At 47.2% G+C, this 18,702-nt stretch overlaps 1 protein-coding gene across 1 annotated transcript; it reads right to left on the bottom strand.

Moving 5' to 3' along the window:
* Positions 1-15,243: 15,243 nt before the first annotated feature.
* On the bottom strand, positions 15,244-18,292 carry LOC123448091 (obtusifoliol 14-alpha demethylase). The gene is made up of 3 exons (XM_045124860.1): positions 18,201-18,292; positions 17,606-18,085; positions 15,244-16,467 (listed from the first exon to the last, which is right to left on the bottom strand). Exons 2-3 carry the CDS (start codon positions 18,074-18,076, stop codon positions 15,466-15,468), a joined length of 1,473 nt encoding a protein of 490 aa, XP_044980795.1. The 5' UTR covers positions 18,077-18,085; positions 18,201-18,292; the 3' UTR covers positions 15,244-15,465.
* Positions 18,293-18,702: the final 410 nt, after the last annotated feature.

Below are 18,702 nucleotides of genomic sequence, written 5' to 3'. Positions count from 1 at the left end.
GTCCCGGTTCTAAGCCATAAAAGACTGCACATTGAACTATTGAGTAGTCCTCCTTACGTGCTAACCAAGCGTTCTTAACATCCTGATCAGCCGTAGCGGGTGGTTCATCTCCTAGCCCAGCATTAAGGACATAATCCTTCTTCCCAGCTTGTAAGATTAGCTTAAGATTACGAGCCCAGTCTACAAAGTTGCTTCCATCATCTTTCAACTTAGCTTTCTCTAGGAACGTACTAAAATTCAGGATGACTGTCGCGTGAGCCATGATCTACAACACAAATATATTCAAAGTGGACTTAGACTATGTTCAAGATTATTAGAGTTTAACTTAATCAAATTATTCGCTAAACTCCCACTCAAAAAGTACATCTCTCTAGTCATTTGAGTGGTTCATGATCCACTTGCACTAGCTCAAGTCCGATCATCACGTGAGTTGAGTATAGTTTCAGTGGTAAGCATCCCTATGCTAATCATATCACCTATATGATTCATGATCGACCTTTCGGTCTCATGTGTTCCGAGGCCATGTCTGCACATGCTAGGCTCGTCAAGCTTAACCCGAGTGTTCCGCGTGCGCAACTGTTTTGCACCCGTTGTATGTGAACGTTGAGTCTATCACACCCGATCATCACGTGGTGTCTCGAAACGACGAACTGTATCAACGGTGCACAGTCGGGGAGAACACAATTTCGTCTTGAAATTTTAGTGAGAGATCACCTCATAATGCTACCGTCGTTCTAAGCAAAATAAGGTGCATAAAAGGATTAACATCACATGCAATTCATAAGTGGCATGATATGGCCATCATCACGTGCTTCTTGATCTCCATCACCAAAGCACCGGCACGATCTTCTTGTCACCGGCGCCACGCCATGATCTCCATCAGCGTGTTGCCATCGGGGTTGGCGTGCTACTTATGCTATTACTACTAAAGCTACATCCTAGCAAAATAGTAAACGCATCTGCAAGCACAAACGTTAGTATAAAGACAACCCTATGGCTCCTGCCGGTTGCCGTACCATCGACGTGCAACTCGATATTTCTATTACAACATGATCATCTCATACATCCAATATATCACATCACATCGTTGGCCATATCACATCACAAGCATACCCTGCAAAAACAAGTTAGACGTCCTCTAATTTTGTTGTTGCAAGTTTTACGTGGTGACCGGGGTATCTAGTAGGATCGCATCTTACTTACGCAAACACCACAACGGAGATATATGAGTTGCTATTTAACCTCATCCAAGGACCTCCTCGGTCAAATCCGATTCAACTAAAGTTGGAGAAACCGACACTTGCCAGTCATCTTTGAGCAACGGGGTTACTCGTAACGATGAAACCAGTCTCTCGTAAGCGTACGAGTAATGTCGGTCCAAGCCGCTTCAATCCAACAATACCGCGGAATCAAGAAAAGACTAAGGAGGGCAGAAAAACGCACATCACCGCCCAAAAAAACTTTTGTGTTCTACTCGAGAAGACATCTACGCATGAACCTAGCTCATGATGCCACTGTTGGTGAACGTCGCACGGGAAACAAAAAATTTCCTACGCGCACGAAGACCTATCATGGTGATGTCCATCTACGAGAGGGGATGAGTGATCTACGTACCCTTGTAGACCGTACAGCAGAAGCGTTAGAGAACACGGTTGATGTAGTGGAACGTCCTCACATCCCTCGATTCGCCCCGCGAACAATCCCGCGATCAGTCCCACGATCTAGTACCGAACGGACGGCACCTCCGCGTTCAGCACATGTACAGCTCGACGATGATCTCGGCCTTCTTGATCCAGCAAGAGAGACAGAGAGGTAGAAGAGTTCTCCGGCAGCGTGACGGCGCTCCGGAGGTTGGTGATGACCTTGTCTCAGCAGGGCTCCGCCCGAGCTCCGCAGAAACGCGATCTAGAGGAAAAACTGTGGAGGTATGTGGTCGGGCTGCAGTGGAGAAGTCGTCTCAAATCAGCCCTAAAACCTCCGTATATATAGGTGGGAGGGAGGGGACCTTCCCTTGGGGCTCAAGGAGCCCCAAGGGGGTCGGCCGAGTCCAAGGGGGGAGGACTCCCCCCCCCCAAACCGAGTTGTACTTGGTTTGGTGGGAGGGAGTCCCCCTTCCTTCCCACCTCCTCCTTTTTTTTCTTTCTCTTTGATTTTTTATCTCTATGGCGCATAGGGCAGTTGTGGGCTGTCCCACCAGCCCACTAAGGGTTGGTGTGACTCCCTCAAGGCCTATGGGCTTCCCCGGGGTGGGTTGCCCCCCCCCCCCCCCCCGGTGAACTCCCGGAACCCATTCGTCATTCCCGGTACATTCCCGGTAACTCCGAAAACCTTCCGGTAATCAAATGAGGTCATCCTATATATCAATCTTCGTTTCTGGACCATTCCGGAAACCCTCGTGACGTTCGTGATCTCATCCAGGACTCCGAACAACATTCGGTAACCAACCATATAACTCAAATACGCATAAAACAACGTCGAACCTTAAGTGTGCAAACCCTGCGGGTTCGAGAACTATGTAGACATGACCCGAGAGACTTCTCGGTCAATATCCAATAGCGGGACCTGGATGCCTATATTGGATCCTGTTGGAAATATGCCCTAGAGGCAATAATAAATTAGTTATTATTATATTTCTTAGTTCATGATAATCGTTTATTATCCATGCTATAATTGTATTGATTGGAAACACAATACTTGTGTGGATACATAGACAAAACATTGTCCCTAGTAAGCCTCTAGTTGACTAGCTCGTTGATCAAAGATGGTCAAGGTTTCCTGGCCATAGGCAAGTGTTGTCACTTGATAACGGGATCACATCATTAGGAGAATCATGTGATGGACTAGACCCAAACTAATAGACGTAGCATGTTGATCGTGTCATTTTGTTGCTACTGTTTTCTGCGTGTCAAGTATTTGTTCCTATGACCATGAGATCATATAACTCACGGACACCGGAGGAATGCTTTGTGTGTATCAAACGTCGCAACGTAACTGGGTGACTATAAAGATGCTCTACAGGTATCTCCGAAGGTGTTCGTTGAGTTAGTATGGATCAAGACTGGGATTTGTCACTCCGTGTGACGGAGAGGTATCTTGGGGCCCACTCGGTAATACAACATCACACACAAGCCTTGCAAGCAATGTGACTTAGTGTAAGTTGCGGGATCTTGTATTACGGAACGAGTAAAGAGACTTGCCGGTAAACGAGATTGAAATAGGTATGCGGATACTGACGATCGAATCTCGGGCAAGTAACATACCGAAGGACAAAGGGAATGACATACGGGATTATATGAATCCTTGGCACTGAGGTTCAAACGATAAGATCTTCGTAGAATATGTGGGATCCAATATGGGCATCCAGGTCCCGCTATTGGATATTGACCGAGGAGTCACTCGGGTCATGTCTACATAGTTCTCGAACCCGCAGGGTCTGCACACTTAAGGTTCGACGTTGTTTTATGCGTATTTGAGTTATATGGTTGGTTACCGAATGTTGTTCGGAGTCCCGGATGAGATCCAGGACGTCACGAGGAGCTCCGGAATGGTCTGGAGGTAAAGATTGATATATAGGAAGTCCTGTTTTGGTCACCGGAAAAGTTTCGGGCTCATCGGTAGTGTACCGGGAGTGCCGGGAGGGGTGCCGGGGACCATCGGGAGGGGTGTCACGCCCCAAGGGGTCTCATGGTCTATGGGAAGAGATAAATCAGCCCCTAGTGGGCTGGAATAAGTTCCCACTAAGGCCCATAAGGTTTGAGAAGGAAAAAACACAAGGTGGAAAGAGTTTCCAAGTGGGAAGGTGGAATCCTACTCCAAGTAGGATTGGAGTAGGACTCCTCCACCTCCAATTTCGGCCAAACCTTGAGGGTTTGAGGCTGCCTCTTCCCTCCCCCTCCCTCCTATATATACTGAGGTATTAGGGCTGATTTGAGACGACTTTTCCATGGCAGCCCGACCACATACCTCCACGGTTTTTCCTCTAGATCGCGTTTCTGCGGAGCTCGGGCGGAGCCCTGCTGAGACAAGGTCATCACCAACCTCCGGAGCGCCGTCACGCTGCCGGAGAACTCTTCTACCTCTCCGTCTCTCTTGCTGGATCAAGAAGGCCGAGATCATCGTCGAGCTGTACGTGTGCTGAACGCGGAGGTGCCGTCCGTTCGGTACTAGATCGTGGGACTGATCGCGGGATTGTTCGCGGGGCGGATCGAGGGACGTGAGGACGTTCCACTACATCAACCGCGTTCACTAACGCTTCTGCTGTACGATCTACAAGGGTACGTAGATCACTCATCCCCTCTCGTAGATGGACATCACCATGATAGGTCTTAGTGCGCGTAGGAAATTTTTGTTTCCCATGCGACGTTCCCAACAGTGGCATCATGAGCTAGGTTCATGCGTAGATTTCTTCTCGAGTAGAACACAAAAGTTTTTGTGGGTGGTGATGTGCGTTTTTCTGCCCTCCTTAGTCTTTTCTTGATTCCGCGGTATTGTTGGATTGAAGCGGCTTGGACCGACATTACTCGTACGCTTACGAGAGACTGGTTTCATCGCTACGAGTAACCCCGTTGCTCAAAGATGACTAGCAAGTGTCGGTTTCTCCAACTTTAGTTGAATCGGATTTGACCGAGGAGGTCCTTGGATGAGGTTAAATAGCAACTCATATATCTCCGTTGTGGTGTTTGCGTAAGTAAGATGCGATCCTACTAGATACCCATGGTCACCACGTAAAACATGCAACAGCAAAATTAGAGGACGTCTAACTTGTTTTTGCAGGGTATGCTTGTGATGTGATATGGCCAACGATGTGATGTGATATATTGGATGTATGAGATGATCATGTTGTAATAGAAAATATCGACTTGCACGTCGATGGTACGGCAACCGGCAGGAGCCATAGGGTTGTCTTTATAACTAACGTTTGTGCTTGCAGATGCGTTTACTATTTTGCTAGGACGTAGCTTTAGTAGTAATAGCATGAGTAGCACGACAACCCCGATGGCGACACGTTGATGGAGATCATGATGATGGAGATCATGGTGTGACGCCGGTGACAAGAAGATCGTGTCGGTGCTTTGGTGATGAAGATCAAGAAGCACGTGATGATGGCCATATCATGTCACTTATGAATTGCATGTGATGTTAATCCTTTTATGCACCTTATTTTGCTTAGAACGACGGTAGCATTATGAGGTGATCTCTCACTAAAATTTCAAGACAAAATTGTGTTCTCCCCGACTGTGCACCGTTGCTACAGTTCGTCGTTTCGAGACACCACGTGATGATCGGGTGTGATAGACTCAACGTTCACATACAACGGGTGCAAAATAGTTGCGCACGCGGAACACTCGGGTTAAGCTTGACGAGCCTAGCATGTGCAGACATGGCCTCGGAACACATGAGACCGAAAGGTCGAGCATGAATCGTATAGTTGATATGATTAGCATAGAGATGCTTACCACTGAAACTATTCTCGACTCACGTGATGATCGGACTTGAGATAGTGGATTTGGATCATGTACCACTCAAATGACTAGAGAGATGTACTTTTGAGTGGGAGTTCTTAAGTAATATGATTAATTGAACTAATTGTCATGAACATAGTCTAATGGTCTTTGCGAATTACGATGTAGCATGCGCTATAGCTCTACTATTTTTATATGTTCCTAGAGAAAATTTAGTTGAAAATTGATAGTAGCAAACTTTGCAGACTGAGTCTGTAAAACCGAGGATTGTCCTCGTTGCTGCGCAGAAGGCTTATGTCCTTAATGCACCACTCGGTGTGCTGCACCTCGAGCGTCGTCTGTGGATGCTGTGAACATCCAACATACACGTTTCTGATGACTACACGATAGTTCAGTAGAAAAATACTTAATGGCTTGGAAGCAAGGTGCCCAAAACGTTGTAAAACGTCAAGGAACATAAGTGATGTTCTAAAGAGATGAAATCGTGATTTCATGCTTGTGCCCTTGTTAAGAGGTACGAGACCTCCGACAAGATTCTTTGTCCACAAAGTAAAGGAGAAAGGCTCAATCGTTGAGCATGTGCTCAGATTGTCTGAGTACGACAATCGCTTGAATGAAGTGGGAGTTAATCTTCCAGATGAGATAGTGATAGTTCTCCAAAGTCACTGCCACCAAGCTGTGAGAGCTTCGTGATGAACTATAACATATCAAGGATACATACAATGATCCTTGAGCGATTCGCGATGTTTGACACTGCGAAAGTAGAAATCAAGAAGGAGCATCAATAGTTGATGGTTTGTAAAACCACTAAGTTTCAAGAAGGGCAAGGGCTAGAAGGGATACTTCGTGAAACGGCAAAACAGTTGCTGCACTAATGAAGAGACCCAAGATTAAACCCAAACCCGAGACTAAGTGCTTCTATAATGAGGAGAACAGTCACTGAGGCGGAGCAACTCTAGATACTTGGTAGATAAGAAGGCTGGCAAAAGTCGAAAGAAGTGTATTTGATATACATGATGTTGATGTGTACTTTACTAGTACTCCTAGTAGCATGTGGGTATTGGATACCGGTTCGGTTGCTAAGTGATTAGTAACACGAAATGTAAGCTACGGCATAAACGAAGACTAGCTAAAGGCGAGGTGACGATACGTGTTGGAAGTGTTTCCAAGGTTGATATGATCAAACGTCGCACGCTCCCTCTACCATCAGGATTGGTGTTAAACCTAAATAATTGTTATTTGGTGCTTGCGTTAAGCATGAACATGATTGGATCGTGTTTATTGCAATACGATTATTCATTTAAGGAGAATAATGGTTACTCTATTTTCTTGAATATTCACCTTCAATGGTTTATTGAATCTCGATCGTAGTTTTACACATGTTCATGATATTGGTGCCAAAAGATACGAGTTAATGATGATAGTACCACTTACTTGTGGCACTGCCGCTTGAGTCATGTTAGTATAAATTGCATGAAGAGGCTCCATGCTAATGGATCTTTGTACTCACCTGATTTCAAATCACTAGTGACATGCAAATCATACCACATGAGCAAGGCCTTGTTTTCATTGAGATGAAATAAGATAGTAACTTGTTGGAAGTAATACATTTTTGATGTATGCAGTCCAATGGGTGCTGAGGCACGCAGTGGATATCATTATGTTCTTACTTCACTGACGATTTGAGTAGATACAGGAGTATTTACTTAATGAATCACAAGTCTGAAATGTTGAAAAGTTCAATTCCGTTTCAGAGTGAAGTTCGTCGTAACAAGAGGATAAACTGTCTACGATATGATCATGGAAATGAATATCTGAGTTACGAGTTTTGGTACGTAGTTAAGACAATGTGGAAATTGTTTCGCAGTTCATGCCACCTGGAACATCATAGTGTGATGATGTGTCTGAACGTCATAGCCACACACTATTTGGTATGGTGCATACTATGATGTCTCTTATCGAATTACCACTATCGTTTATGGGTTATGCATTAGAGACAACCGCACTCACTTTAAATAGGGCACCGCGTATTTCCGTTGAGATGACACAGTATAGACTGAGGTTTAGAGAAATCTAAACTGTCGTTTCTTGAAAGTTTGGGGATTCGACACTTATGTGAAAAAGTTTCAGTCTGATAAGCTCGAACCCAAAGCGGATAAATGCATCTTCATAGGATATCCAAAACAGTTGGGTACATCTCCTATCTCAGATCCGAAAGCAAAGTGTTTGTTTCTAGAAACGGATCCTTTCTCGAGGAAAGGTTTCTCTCGAAAGAATTGAGTGGGAGAGTGGTAGAACTTGATGAGGTTATTGAACCATCACTTCAACCAGTGTGTAGCAGGGCGCAGGAAGTTGTTCCTGTGGCGCCTACACCAATTGAAGTGGAAGCTGATGATGGTGATCATCAAGCATCGGATCAAGTTACTACAAGCCTCGTAGGTTGACAAGGTCGCATACTACTACAGAGTGGTACGGTAACCCTGTCTTGGAGGTCATGTTGTTGAGCAACAGTGAACCTACGAGTTATGGAGAAAGCGATGGTGGGCCCGGATTCCGACAAATGGCTGGAAGCCATGAAATCCGAGAGAGGATCCATGTATGAAAACAAAGTGTAGACTTTGGAAGAACTACTTGATGGTCGTAGGACTATTGAGTAAAGATGGATCTTTAAAAGGAAGACATACGATGATGGTGATAAGTCATTATTAAGAAAAGCTCGACTTGTCGCAAAGATGTTTCCGACAAGATCAAACAGTTGACTATGATGAGACTTTCTCACTCGTAGCGATGCTAAAGGTCTGTTGGAATTATGTTAGTTGTTGATGCATTATTTATGAAATATTGCACGTAGGATGTCAAAACATTGTTTTCTCGACGGTTTCCTTGAGCAAACATTGTATGTGATACAACCAGAAGGTTTTGACGATCCTAAAGATACTAGCAAGTATGCAAGCTCCAGTGATCCTTCAATGGACTGGTGCAAGCATCTCGGAGTTGGAATATACACTTTGATGAGATGATCAAAGATTTTGGGTTTGTACAAGGTTTATGAGAAACTTGTATTTCCAAAGAAGTGAGTGGGAGCACTATAGAATTTCTGATAAGTATATGTGGTTGACATATTGTGAATCAGAAGTAATGTAGTATTTCTGTAAAACATACAAGGTTGTTTGAAAGGAGTTTTCAAAGGAATACCTGGATTGAGCTACTTGAACGTTGAGCATCAAAGATCTATGGAGATAGATCGAAAGCACTTAATAGAAGTTTCAACAAGATGCATGCCTTGACAAGTTTTTGAAAGAGTTCAAAATAGATCAGCAAAGAAGGAGTTCTTGGTTGCGTTGTGAGGCGTGAATTTGAGTAAGACTCAAAACCCGACCACGGCAGAATAAAGAGAATAGACGAAAGTCGTCTTCTATGCCTTAGCCGTAGAATCTAAAGTATGCCATGCTGTGTACCGCACCTGATGTGTGCCTTGACTCAAAGTATGTTGAGAGGTACAGAGAGTGATCCATGATTGAATCACTAGCAGCGGTCAAAATTTATCCTTAGTAACAAATGGAATAAGGAATTTTTCTCGATTATGGAGGTGGTTAAAGAGTTCGTCGTAAAGGGTTACATCGATGCAAGCTTTGACACTAATCCGAATAACTATGAGTAGTGAAATGGATTCATATAGTAGAGTAGATATTTGGAGCATTTCCGAATAGCACGTAGTAGCAGCATCTATAAGATGACATAAAGATTTGTAAAGAACGCACGGATCTGAAAGTTTCAGAACCGTTGACTAAAGCCTCTCTCACGAGCAAGACATGATCAGACCCCATAACTATATGGGTGTTAGATTCGTTGGAATCACATGGTGATGTGAACTAGATTATTGACTCTAGTGCAAGTGGGAGACTGTTGGAAATATGCCCTAGAGGCAATAATAAATTAGTTATTATTATATTTCTTAGTTCATGATAATCGTTTATTATCCATGCTATAATTGTATTGATTGGAAACACAATACTTGTGTGGATACATAGACAAAACACTGTCCCTAGTAAGCCTCTAGTTGACTAGCTCGTTGATCAAAGATGGTCAAGGTTTCCTGGCCATAGGCAAGTGTCGTCACTTGATAACGGGATCACATCATTAGGAGAATCATGTGATGGACTAGACCCAAACTAATAGACGTAGCATGTTGATCGTGTCATTTTGTTGCTACTGTTTTCTGCGTGTCAAGTATTTGTTCCTATGACCATGAGATCATATAACTCACGGACACCGGAGGAATGCTTTGTGTGTATCAAACGTCGCAACGTAACTGGGTGACTATAAAGATGCTCTACAGGTATCTCCGAAGGTGTTCGTTGAGTTAGTATGGATCAAGACTGGGATTTGTCACTCCGTGTGACGGAGAGGTATCTTGGGGCCCACTCGGTAATACAACATCACACACAAGCCTTGCAAACAATGTGACTTAGTGTAAGTTGCGGGATCTTGTATTACGGAACGAGTAAAGAGACTTGCCGGTAAACGAGATTGAAATAGGTATGCGGATACTGACGATCGAATCTCGGGCAAGTAACATACCGAAGGACAAAGGGAATGACATACGGGATTATATGAATCCTTGGCACTAAGGTTCAAACGATAAGATCTTCGTAGAATATGTGGGATCCAATATGGGCATCCAGGTCCCGCTATTGGATATTGACCGAGGAGTCACTCGGGTCATGTCTACATAGTTCTCGAACCCGCAGGGTCTGCACACTTAAGGTTCGACGTTGTTTTATGCGTATTTGAGTTATATGGTTGGTTACCGAATGTTGTTCGGAGTCCCGGATGAGATCCAGGACGTCACGAGGAGCTCCGAAATGGTCTGGAGGTAAAGATTGATATACAGGAAGTCCTGTTTTGGTCACCGGAAAAGTTTCGGGCTCATCGGTAGTGTACCGGGAGTGCCGGGAGGGGTGCCGGGGACCATCGGGAGGGGTGTCACGCCCCAAGGGGTCTCATGGTCTATGGGAAGAGATAAATCAGCCCCTAGTGGGCTGGAATAAGTTCCCACTAAGGCCCATAAGGTTTGAGAAGGAAAAAACACAAGGTGGAAAGAGTTTCCAAGTGGGAAGGTGGAATCCTACTCCAAGTAGGATTGGAGTAGGACTCCTCCACCTCCAATTTCGGCCAAACCTTGAGGGTTTGAGGCTGCCTCTTCCCTCCCCCTCCCTCCTATATATACTGAGGTATTAGGGCTGATTTGAGATGACTTTTCCACGGCAGCCCGACCACATACCTCCACGGTTTTTCCTCTAGATCGCGTTTCTGCGGAGCTCGGGCGGAGCCCTGCTGAGACAAGGTCATCACCAACCTCAGGAGCGCCGTCACGCTGCCGGAGAACTCTTCTACCTCTCCGTCTCTCTTGCTGGATCAAGAAGGCCGAGATCATCGTCGAGTTGTAGGTGTGCTGAACGCGGAGGTGCCGTCCGTTCGGTACTAGATCGTGGGACTGATCGCGGGATTGTTCGCGGGGCGGATCGAGGGACGTGAGGACGTTCCACTACATCAACCGCGTTCACTAACGCTTCTGCTGTACGATCTACAAGGGTACGTAGATCACTCATCCCCTCTCGTAGATGGACATCACCATGATAGGTCTTAGTGCGCGTAGGAAATTTTTGTTTCCCATGCGACGTTCCCAACAGATCCTACATATTCTACGAAGATCTTATCGTTTGAACCTCAGTGCCAAGGATTCATATAATCCCGTATGTTATTCCCTTTGTCCTTCGGTATGTTACTTGCCCGAGATTCGATCGTCAGTATCCGTATACCTATTTCAATCTCGTTTACCTGCAAGTCTCTTTACTCGTTCCGTAATACAAGATCCCGCAACTTACACTAAGTTACATTGCTTGCAAGGCTTGTGTGTGATGTTGTATTACCGAGTGGGCCCCGAGATACCTCTCCGTCACACGGAGTGACAAATCCCAGTCTTGATCCATACTAACTCAACTAACACCTTCGGAGATACCTGTAGAGCATCTTTATAGTCACCCAGTTACGTTGCGACATTTGATACACACAAAGGATTCCTCCGGTGTGAGTGAGTTATATGATCTCATGGTCATAGGAATAAATACTTGACACGCAGAAAACAGTAGCAACAAAATGACACGATCAACATGCTACGTCTATTAGTTTGGGTCTAGTCCATCACGTGACTCTCCTAATGACGTGATCCAGTTATCAAGCAACAACACCTTGTTCATAATCAGAAGACACTGACTATCTTTGATCAACTGGCTAGCCAACTAGAGGCATGCTAGGGACGGTGTTTTGTCTATGTATCCACACATGTAAATGAGTCTTCATTCAATACAATTATAGCATGGATAATAAACGATTATCTTGATACAGGAATTATAATAATAACTATATTTATTATTGCCTCTAGGGCATAATTCCAACATTGAACACACTATTCTGGCTCGATCGTTGGTCAGGCACCATACCCTTTGCGGAACGGTTCCAAACGCTCTTCCTGATATGTGCCACTCCCCAACTCACGGTGGGAGCCTCTCTGGCCGACCTTTCTCGCGTGACCTTTAGGCGTACAGTTCGGCCCCCACGAGCGGGGCCAATGGGAGGAGCTGCTAGAATGCATTGCCCTGCATGCTCCGTCCCTTGAGCCCGATGCCATGTCTTGGCATTTAGAGCCCAATGGGCACTTCTCCACCAGGTCCTTGTACCAGGCCCTGGTGGCTACTTCTGGGCCTCAGAAGTTAAATCTCCTTTGGGAGATTAGAGTGCCACTAAAGATTCGAATCTTCCTTTAGCAATGGGTGCGGGGCCGCCTCCCATCCGGGACGGAAGTGCGCAAGCGCAATGGCCCTGGGGATGGTAATTGCCCCATGTGTGGTGTCCCTGAGGACACTAACCATATTTTCTTCCGCTGTCCGGCTGCCATTTTCTTATGGAGCTGCCTTCGAGAGACAGTGGGAGGCAATTGGACCCATGACAACCTTCCGAACCTCTTCCTGGAAATTATTGATTTCCCGTGTAGAACTCGCCCCACCCTTTGGGTGGCGATTAGTGCGCTAGCCTAGACACTATGGAATGTGCGCAATAAACTTGTGATTGAACACGTGATTCCTCTTCGGACGGCTGACGTCATTTACAAAATGTGTGGATTCTTGCAGCTTTGGTGACCGCTTAGCAAGCGGCGTCATCGAGACGGCATCAACACCATCATCGCCGGACTTCGCTCCACCGCCATCTCCCTCGAGCCACCGTTACCTCCTCCACCCCCGGAGCCTGATTAGTTAGTTGATTTCTTCTGGGGTTTATTGTGATGTGCCCCCCAGCCAGACCTATTTTACTTTTTTGTTGTTGTTGCCCGTGAACATTGAGCTTATGGATTGATGGTATGCTTTATAATATAAAACGGGGGGAAACCCTATTTCGGCAAGAACATTAAAGTTGGAGAGAATGGAGATGGATTCAGTTGACCCATCAGGCGGATCAAGTGTCTTGTCTTTTGGAAAATTGGGAAAGTTTTCTGATAGATATATTCACAGGCAAGGTTTCACGCCATACTGTGCACACATTTACAAAGTAGTAAAAAATCTAGTGAAGATGTTCTCACTTTTTTCTGCAAATGAAGATAATTTTTTTAAGCTGGTAAATAAGAAAACTGAGATGGTGCAAAGTAAATATCTGTTCCTTCTATTCGGTATAGCTATGTTAAGATTTTGTTGATGATTGTCAGCATGCATCTTTTTCTCCCATGGAGGTAGAAGATAATTTTCCTCACAAGAAACCATGCTAAGGAGAATAAAACCATAACAATACTATGCTCCCAGCGCCACTGCTAACATGCTATATCACTTTGGGGTGCGTTTGGTTGCAGGGACATGATAGTGTGGTTGAGGGCATCCCCAACCACCTGGTTAGGGATAGCCATTTTTTTGTTTGGTTGAAAGGGTGGTGTTATCCCATGTTTTGTTTGATTCGAGGGATATAAATGAAGGATAAGGGTGCAGAGAACCTTCAGTGTACAGTTGCGCCGCTTGCCGGGGAATCCTTCTCCACTTCTGTGGCGCGAAGGAAGGAGACGAGCGGTCGGTGACGGAGGAAGGAGAGGAGCGGCGGCGTGGAGGAAGGAGAGGAGCGGCTGGGAGCGCGGAGGTACGAGAGGAGTGGTCGGCGGCGTGGAGGTAGGAGAGGAGCTGCCGGCGGGGCGGAGGAAGGAGAGGAGCGGCCGGCGGCGCGGAGGTAGGAGAGGAGCGGACGGTGGCGCGGACGAAGGAGAGGAGCGCTTGGCCGCACGAAGGAAGGAGAGGAGCTGCCGGCGGTGCGGAGGGTGGAGAGGAGCGGCCGGCGACACAGAGGAAGGAGAGGAGCGGCCGGCGGCGTGAAGGAAGGAGAGGAGCGGCCGGCGGCGCGAAGGAAGGACAGGAGCGGCCGGCGGCGCGGAGGTAGGAGAGGAGCGGCCGACGGCCCGGACGAAGGAGAGGAGCGGTCGGCGGCACGAAGGAAGGAGAGGAGCGGTCGGCAGTGCAGAGGAATGAGAGTAGAAGCCGGCCAGTAAGCAAAGCGCGCGGGGCGGATGCCTCGACCCCCCCCCCCCCCCCCCCCCCCCCGTTTTGGGCGGTTGACCCCAACCCCATTTTAAGGGAATATTCTTGGCATCTGGCTGCCCCTGTCCTCCGTCGCCTCAGATTCAAATAGGTGGCATCTCTCGCATAGAAGGTCTATCCGTGCCCCTCAAAGGATATCCCTGCAACCAAACGCACCTTTGAACTGCACTGGAATGTGTTCTGTACTTTCGTTAAAACTGGGACTGCTTTACATATACCGGTGAGAAATGTTCAGATACCGAGCTATTCAGAATCAATGGCTCCTAAACACTTTAGGCCTTGTTCGGTTAGCCCCTCCACCGTCGGGATTGGGGTCCAATCCCTGCCGAACCCCGTGGTTTCAGCCCGACCGGGATCCGACCCCGGCCTGCTTTACGAGCTTGTTCGCTTAAACCCGGCCGGGGCTACATCCCCGCCCAATCCCTCTCAAATCACGTGGAACAGTCCGGGATAAAATCCTCGTCTCTCTACCCGTGGAACCAATCCCTCCCGACGGGTGAATCGGTATGCGAAAAGAAAAAATTCGAGCCATGTCTCCTCGAGCAGTCTTTCTCTCTCTCCCCCCGCGATTCGGCGGCGGCGGCGACGGCGGCGGCGCAGCCATCCGGAGGCGACAACGACGGCATACTTCCCTACCCCTCGTTGTACTCCCATCAGGTAAGCCTAGTCTCTTTCTTGTCCTCTCCTCTTCTTTTCGTTCTCCTTTTCCGGTTCAGACCTAAAATTGACTGGGGCAATGATTCATATGTATAGATCGGAAAAGAGAGTAACCGAACATGTTATGGTCAGAAGGATTGAGGATTAGCGGTGATTGGATGACAAGTAGGGAATCACCCAATCCTAGGAGGTTAGAAACCACTGGTGGAATCTAACCACGGCAACCGAACAAGGCCTTAGGAAGATGCTTCTCACATGGCAACAGAAACCCTGCGATGATGGGCCGCGGAGCTGCTGAACCCTTCGAGAGTAAGCCAAAAAAAAAAAATGCCGGCACAATATTCTCTCCAAAGTCCAAACAGGCTTTCTCCCCACCAGGTCCATGTAGCCTGAACAACCTCAGTGCCGGCACAATGCTCCATACCCAGGCTCAAGGTGATGTCACATTCTCCATTTTTGAAAGACAAGCTAATACACAAAGCAACCCATTTCAGTGAGCAAAAGAAAGAAGTGCATTTTGAACGAACTCGGTCACAGTTGTTGTGTTCCTTACATAGGGTTGTCTGTTCACATTTTATGTCTGAACCCGTCTATGAGAATGGACAACGGCAAAGATGAAAGGAGAGACAAACAACACTCACATGCTGGCGTGCGGACAACAAAACTTGAATGGAACAAATACAGAAGCAAACACCAACTACGGGACCACCCGCTCTCTAGTTGTCGACGACGAGCTTCCGCCGCTTGTAGTTGACCATCACCTCGCCCTTGATGCCGACGACCATCGCGTTCCAGTCGTTCTCGGGGAATGGAGACACCAGCTCGAACTCAAAGTTCCTCAGGAGGTGTGTCCATATCGCCTTAATCTGCAGGTATGCGAAGGGCTCACCAAGGCACCCGTGCCTGCCACCCCCAAACGAGATGTACGAGAAGGCACCCGCAACCTTGTCCTCCTCCCTCCCAGCCGCAAACCGGTCAGGGTCATACGAGTCCGGGTTCTTGAAGATATGGGGGAGCCTGTTAGCGAAAGCGGGAGATGTTGCGACGATGTGGCCCTTGGGGATATCAAACTCTTTGCCCTCTCTCGTGGTCACGCTGAAGTCAGAGTGTGATTGGCGAAGCAACATGATCAGCGGTGGGTGGAGCCGGAGCGCCTCCTTGATGCACCGGTAGAGGACATCCATCTCTGCCAAGATGTCATGATCAATCTTGTCACCATGCCTCTTCATCACCTCCTTCTGCTCCTCTACAGCCTCTGCAAAGTACTGCTGGAACTTAAGCAGGTAGGCCCCAGTCCAGGTTGAGGTGATGGAGCTAGTGTGCTGTCCAGCAAATAGCGCTGCGATAAGTAGCCCAGTCACCTCACTTTCTGTGGTCTGGCGGCCATTCTTGTACTTGGAATCAATGAAGCACTGCAGCATGTCTTCCTCAGACTGTCCAGAGGCCTTGCGGGACTTGATGATAGTGGCGAAGATCTCCGCCAAACGTGTCCGTGCCTGGTCACGGCGGCGGTGTGCGGGGATTGGGAGGTAGGGAAAGATGACACTGATTGGCATCATCCCATTGTCAAGATCATGGAAGAGAGCAGAGACATCATCAAACAACTTTTCTCGCACCTCCCTTCCCAACAAGCATCTGCTAGCAGTCAGTATTATGAGGTGCTCCAATTCATACTTCAGATCCACAGTGCCACTTTCTCCCCACTTAGAAAAGTACTCCTGCAGATGAGTTGGGTTTGTAAATGATATTAATCACCTAAAAGAAATGACCAGAACAAACGAACCTATACAACAACAAAAATAATTGAATAGCATATATGACTTATCTTGACATACTAATTAAATGCTAGCATGGTGTTACTACCGGAGAGAAGAATAGCAAATGTTAAATCAAATGTGGAGCAACTGATTGAGAAGATGATCTACGTTATTTATGCGAACTCTCTGTTTATTATTAGCATGGCGATAAGTTCTATAAAAAAATCATAATGGGGTCACGCTGCAGTATGTTTACTGGAGTATAATAACTAATCATGTTGTTCATGTTAATGCTTAAATCCAAATAAACCTTGTTCTGTTTCAGTAACGAGTTCATAGGGAGTCCTTAAATGCAGGTTTGAGTGAAGCTTTTTAAAAGGTTCTGACCAAAAGTGCACACTTACATACAACTTAGCAAGACAAGTTACAGCAAGTGTTGGTTGTGCAAGATGGAGCAAAATTGGACCAAGCATAGATTAATAAACTACCACGATAAATGCTAGTACTACTTATATAGAGAAAGAAATGGTTGACGCTGTGTGAATCTAGTATCATACTGGTAAATAGCATAATTGTCACCTTTCAGACACAAAAATGCTTGCAAAACAAGCAACTAGCCAACTAGGTACTGAAATAACAAGCTTAAGTTATGGTACTTCACTCCAGTGATACTATTGTATTAGAGAACTTGCCGCAAGCATTAATTTCTCTTACTCACCATGATTTGCTATAATTGTATTACCAAGCATTTCCTTTGATCCAGAAATCCAGATATATCAAACCTATGCATGCCAAGACATTATTCTAAGCTGTGGTCATACGCCAAATGCATGTTTGCATTCAAACGAATACTGGCGACCGAGCAGACCACTGGAACCATCAAAATCCCCACTGATATTCAACTTTGATTAACATGAGCATCGGCAAATTAGGCACACCAAACATCCTACATCTTCCATTGCTAGCGCATTCAATAGTACACTCATTCAAACCCAAGAGGAAGCATGTCACTTGAGAATTACCAGCAAGCACAGCATTATTGATTGAGAATTCCGTAGAAAACAGAGGAAGGAAGGAAGAGAAGAGGAATAGAGGTCACCTCGGCCTCGGCAACCATCTGGTCGACGTAGCTGCGGAGCTTGTTGGCCCTGAGCGCCTCGGTGAAGAACCTGAACTGCTCCTGCCTGACCTGGTAGTCGACGTCGAAGACGACCCCGGGGCCGAAGGTGGGGACGTTGAAGCGGTAGACCTCCTGCTGGCTCATGTCGGACTCGCTGCTCTTGAAGAAGTGCGCCGAGACGTCGGGGCCGATGAGGAAGGTGATGCGGCGGGTGAGGATGGGGACGGTGAAGACGGGGCCGAGGCGGGCGTACTCGGCCCGGATAAGCGGGATGGGGCCCCGCAGGAACCGCAGCAGCCCGCCCACGACGGGCGCGCACGGGATCGTCGGCGGCGCCCGCCTGCCGCCGCGGCCGGAGCCGAGGAGGACCCTGAGGAAGGCGACGGTGGCGAGCAGCAGCGCCGCGCCGGCGAGGAGCCACTGGGGCTGCGCGTCCGCGAGGAGATCCATGGCCGTGGCCTGGCCCGGAGCAGTCGGCGATATTCACGTGGATTAGATCGCAGAAATGGAGGGAAAGTGGGTGGGGGTGGAGGAGCTTCGGTTGTATCGAAGACAAGACAAACTGGGTACGCACCTCGTCCGATGCACTCGTTGGGGCGGCCGGGCGGCCGGCGAGACGGGGTGGGGTGGGGTGAGGGTGTAGATCTGGGAGAGTGGAGTGGCGGAGAGGGGTTTATATAATTGGATTGGAAGGGGGTAAAGATTCCTCCGGGGAGGGGAGGAGAGGGGTGGTGGTGGGATCGGGACGGGGATGGGGTTTACCGGGGGCGGACTCGGAGCGGAAACAGGGGAGGAGTGGTGGTGGAGGAGGATGAAGGATGCACGCACACTCTGTATCTCGGGCCCCACATGGCCGTTTCTTCTGTTGTGCTCCGCTGTTTCTGGCCGCCCAGGTGGACCAACTGACGTGGAGGGCAACTGTGCATTTACATAAATCATAATTAAACATTTACATAAATCTAAAACCATTCAAACTTGTTTTGTACACAATTTAAACTTGAATTAAACTCAAAAGGATAGATTAAACACCGTAACCGTGGTCGTCTTGAATGTCGTCATCGTCTTCACGTGTCGTC

This window comes from Hordeum vulgare, chromosome 4H, assembly GCF_904849725.1.
Source record: "Hordeum vulgare subsp. vulgare chromosome 4H, MorexV3_pseudomolecules_assembly, whole genome shotgun sequence".
NCBI lineage: Eukaryota > Viridiplantae > Streptophyta > Magnoliopsida > Poales > Poaceae > Hordeum > Hordeum vulgare.
This window is presented reverse-complemented; position numbering and strand designations above follow the sequence as displayed.

What these genes read in the sequence shown, in the direction of transcription:
- LOC123448091 (XM_045124860.1), bottom strand. Translation starts at nt 18,076, where the DNA reads ATGGATCTCCTCGCGGACGCGCAGCCCCAGTGGCTCCTCGCCGGCGCG. An exon ending in AGATGGTTGCCGAGGCCGAG is followed by an intron (nt 16,468 to 17,605) that starts GTGACCTCTATT and finishes ACTCATCTGCAG; the next exon opens with GAGTACTTTTCTAAGTGGGG.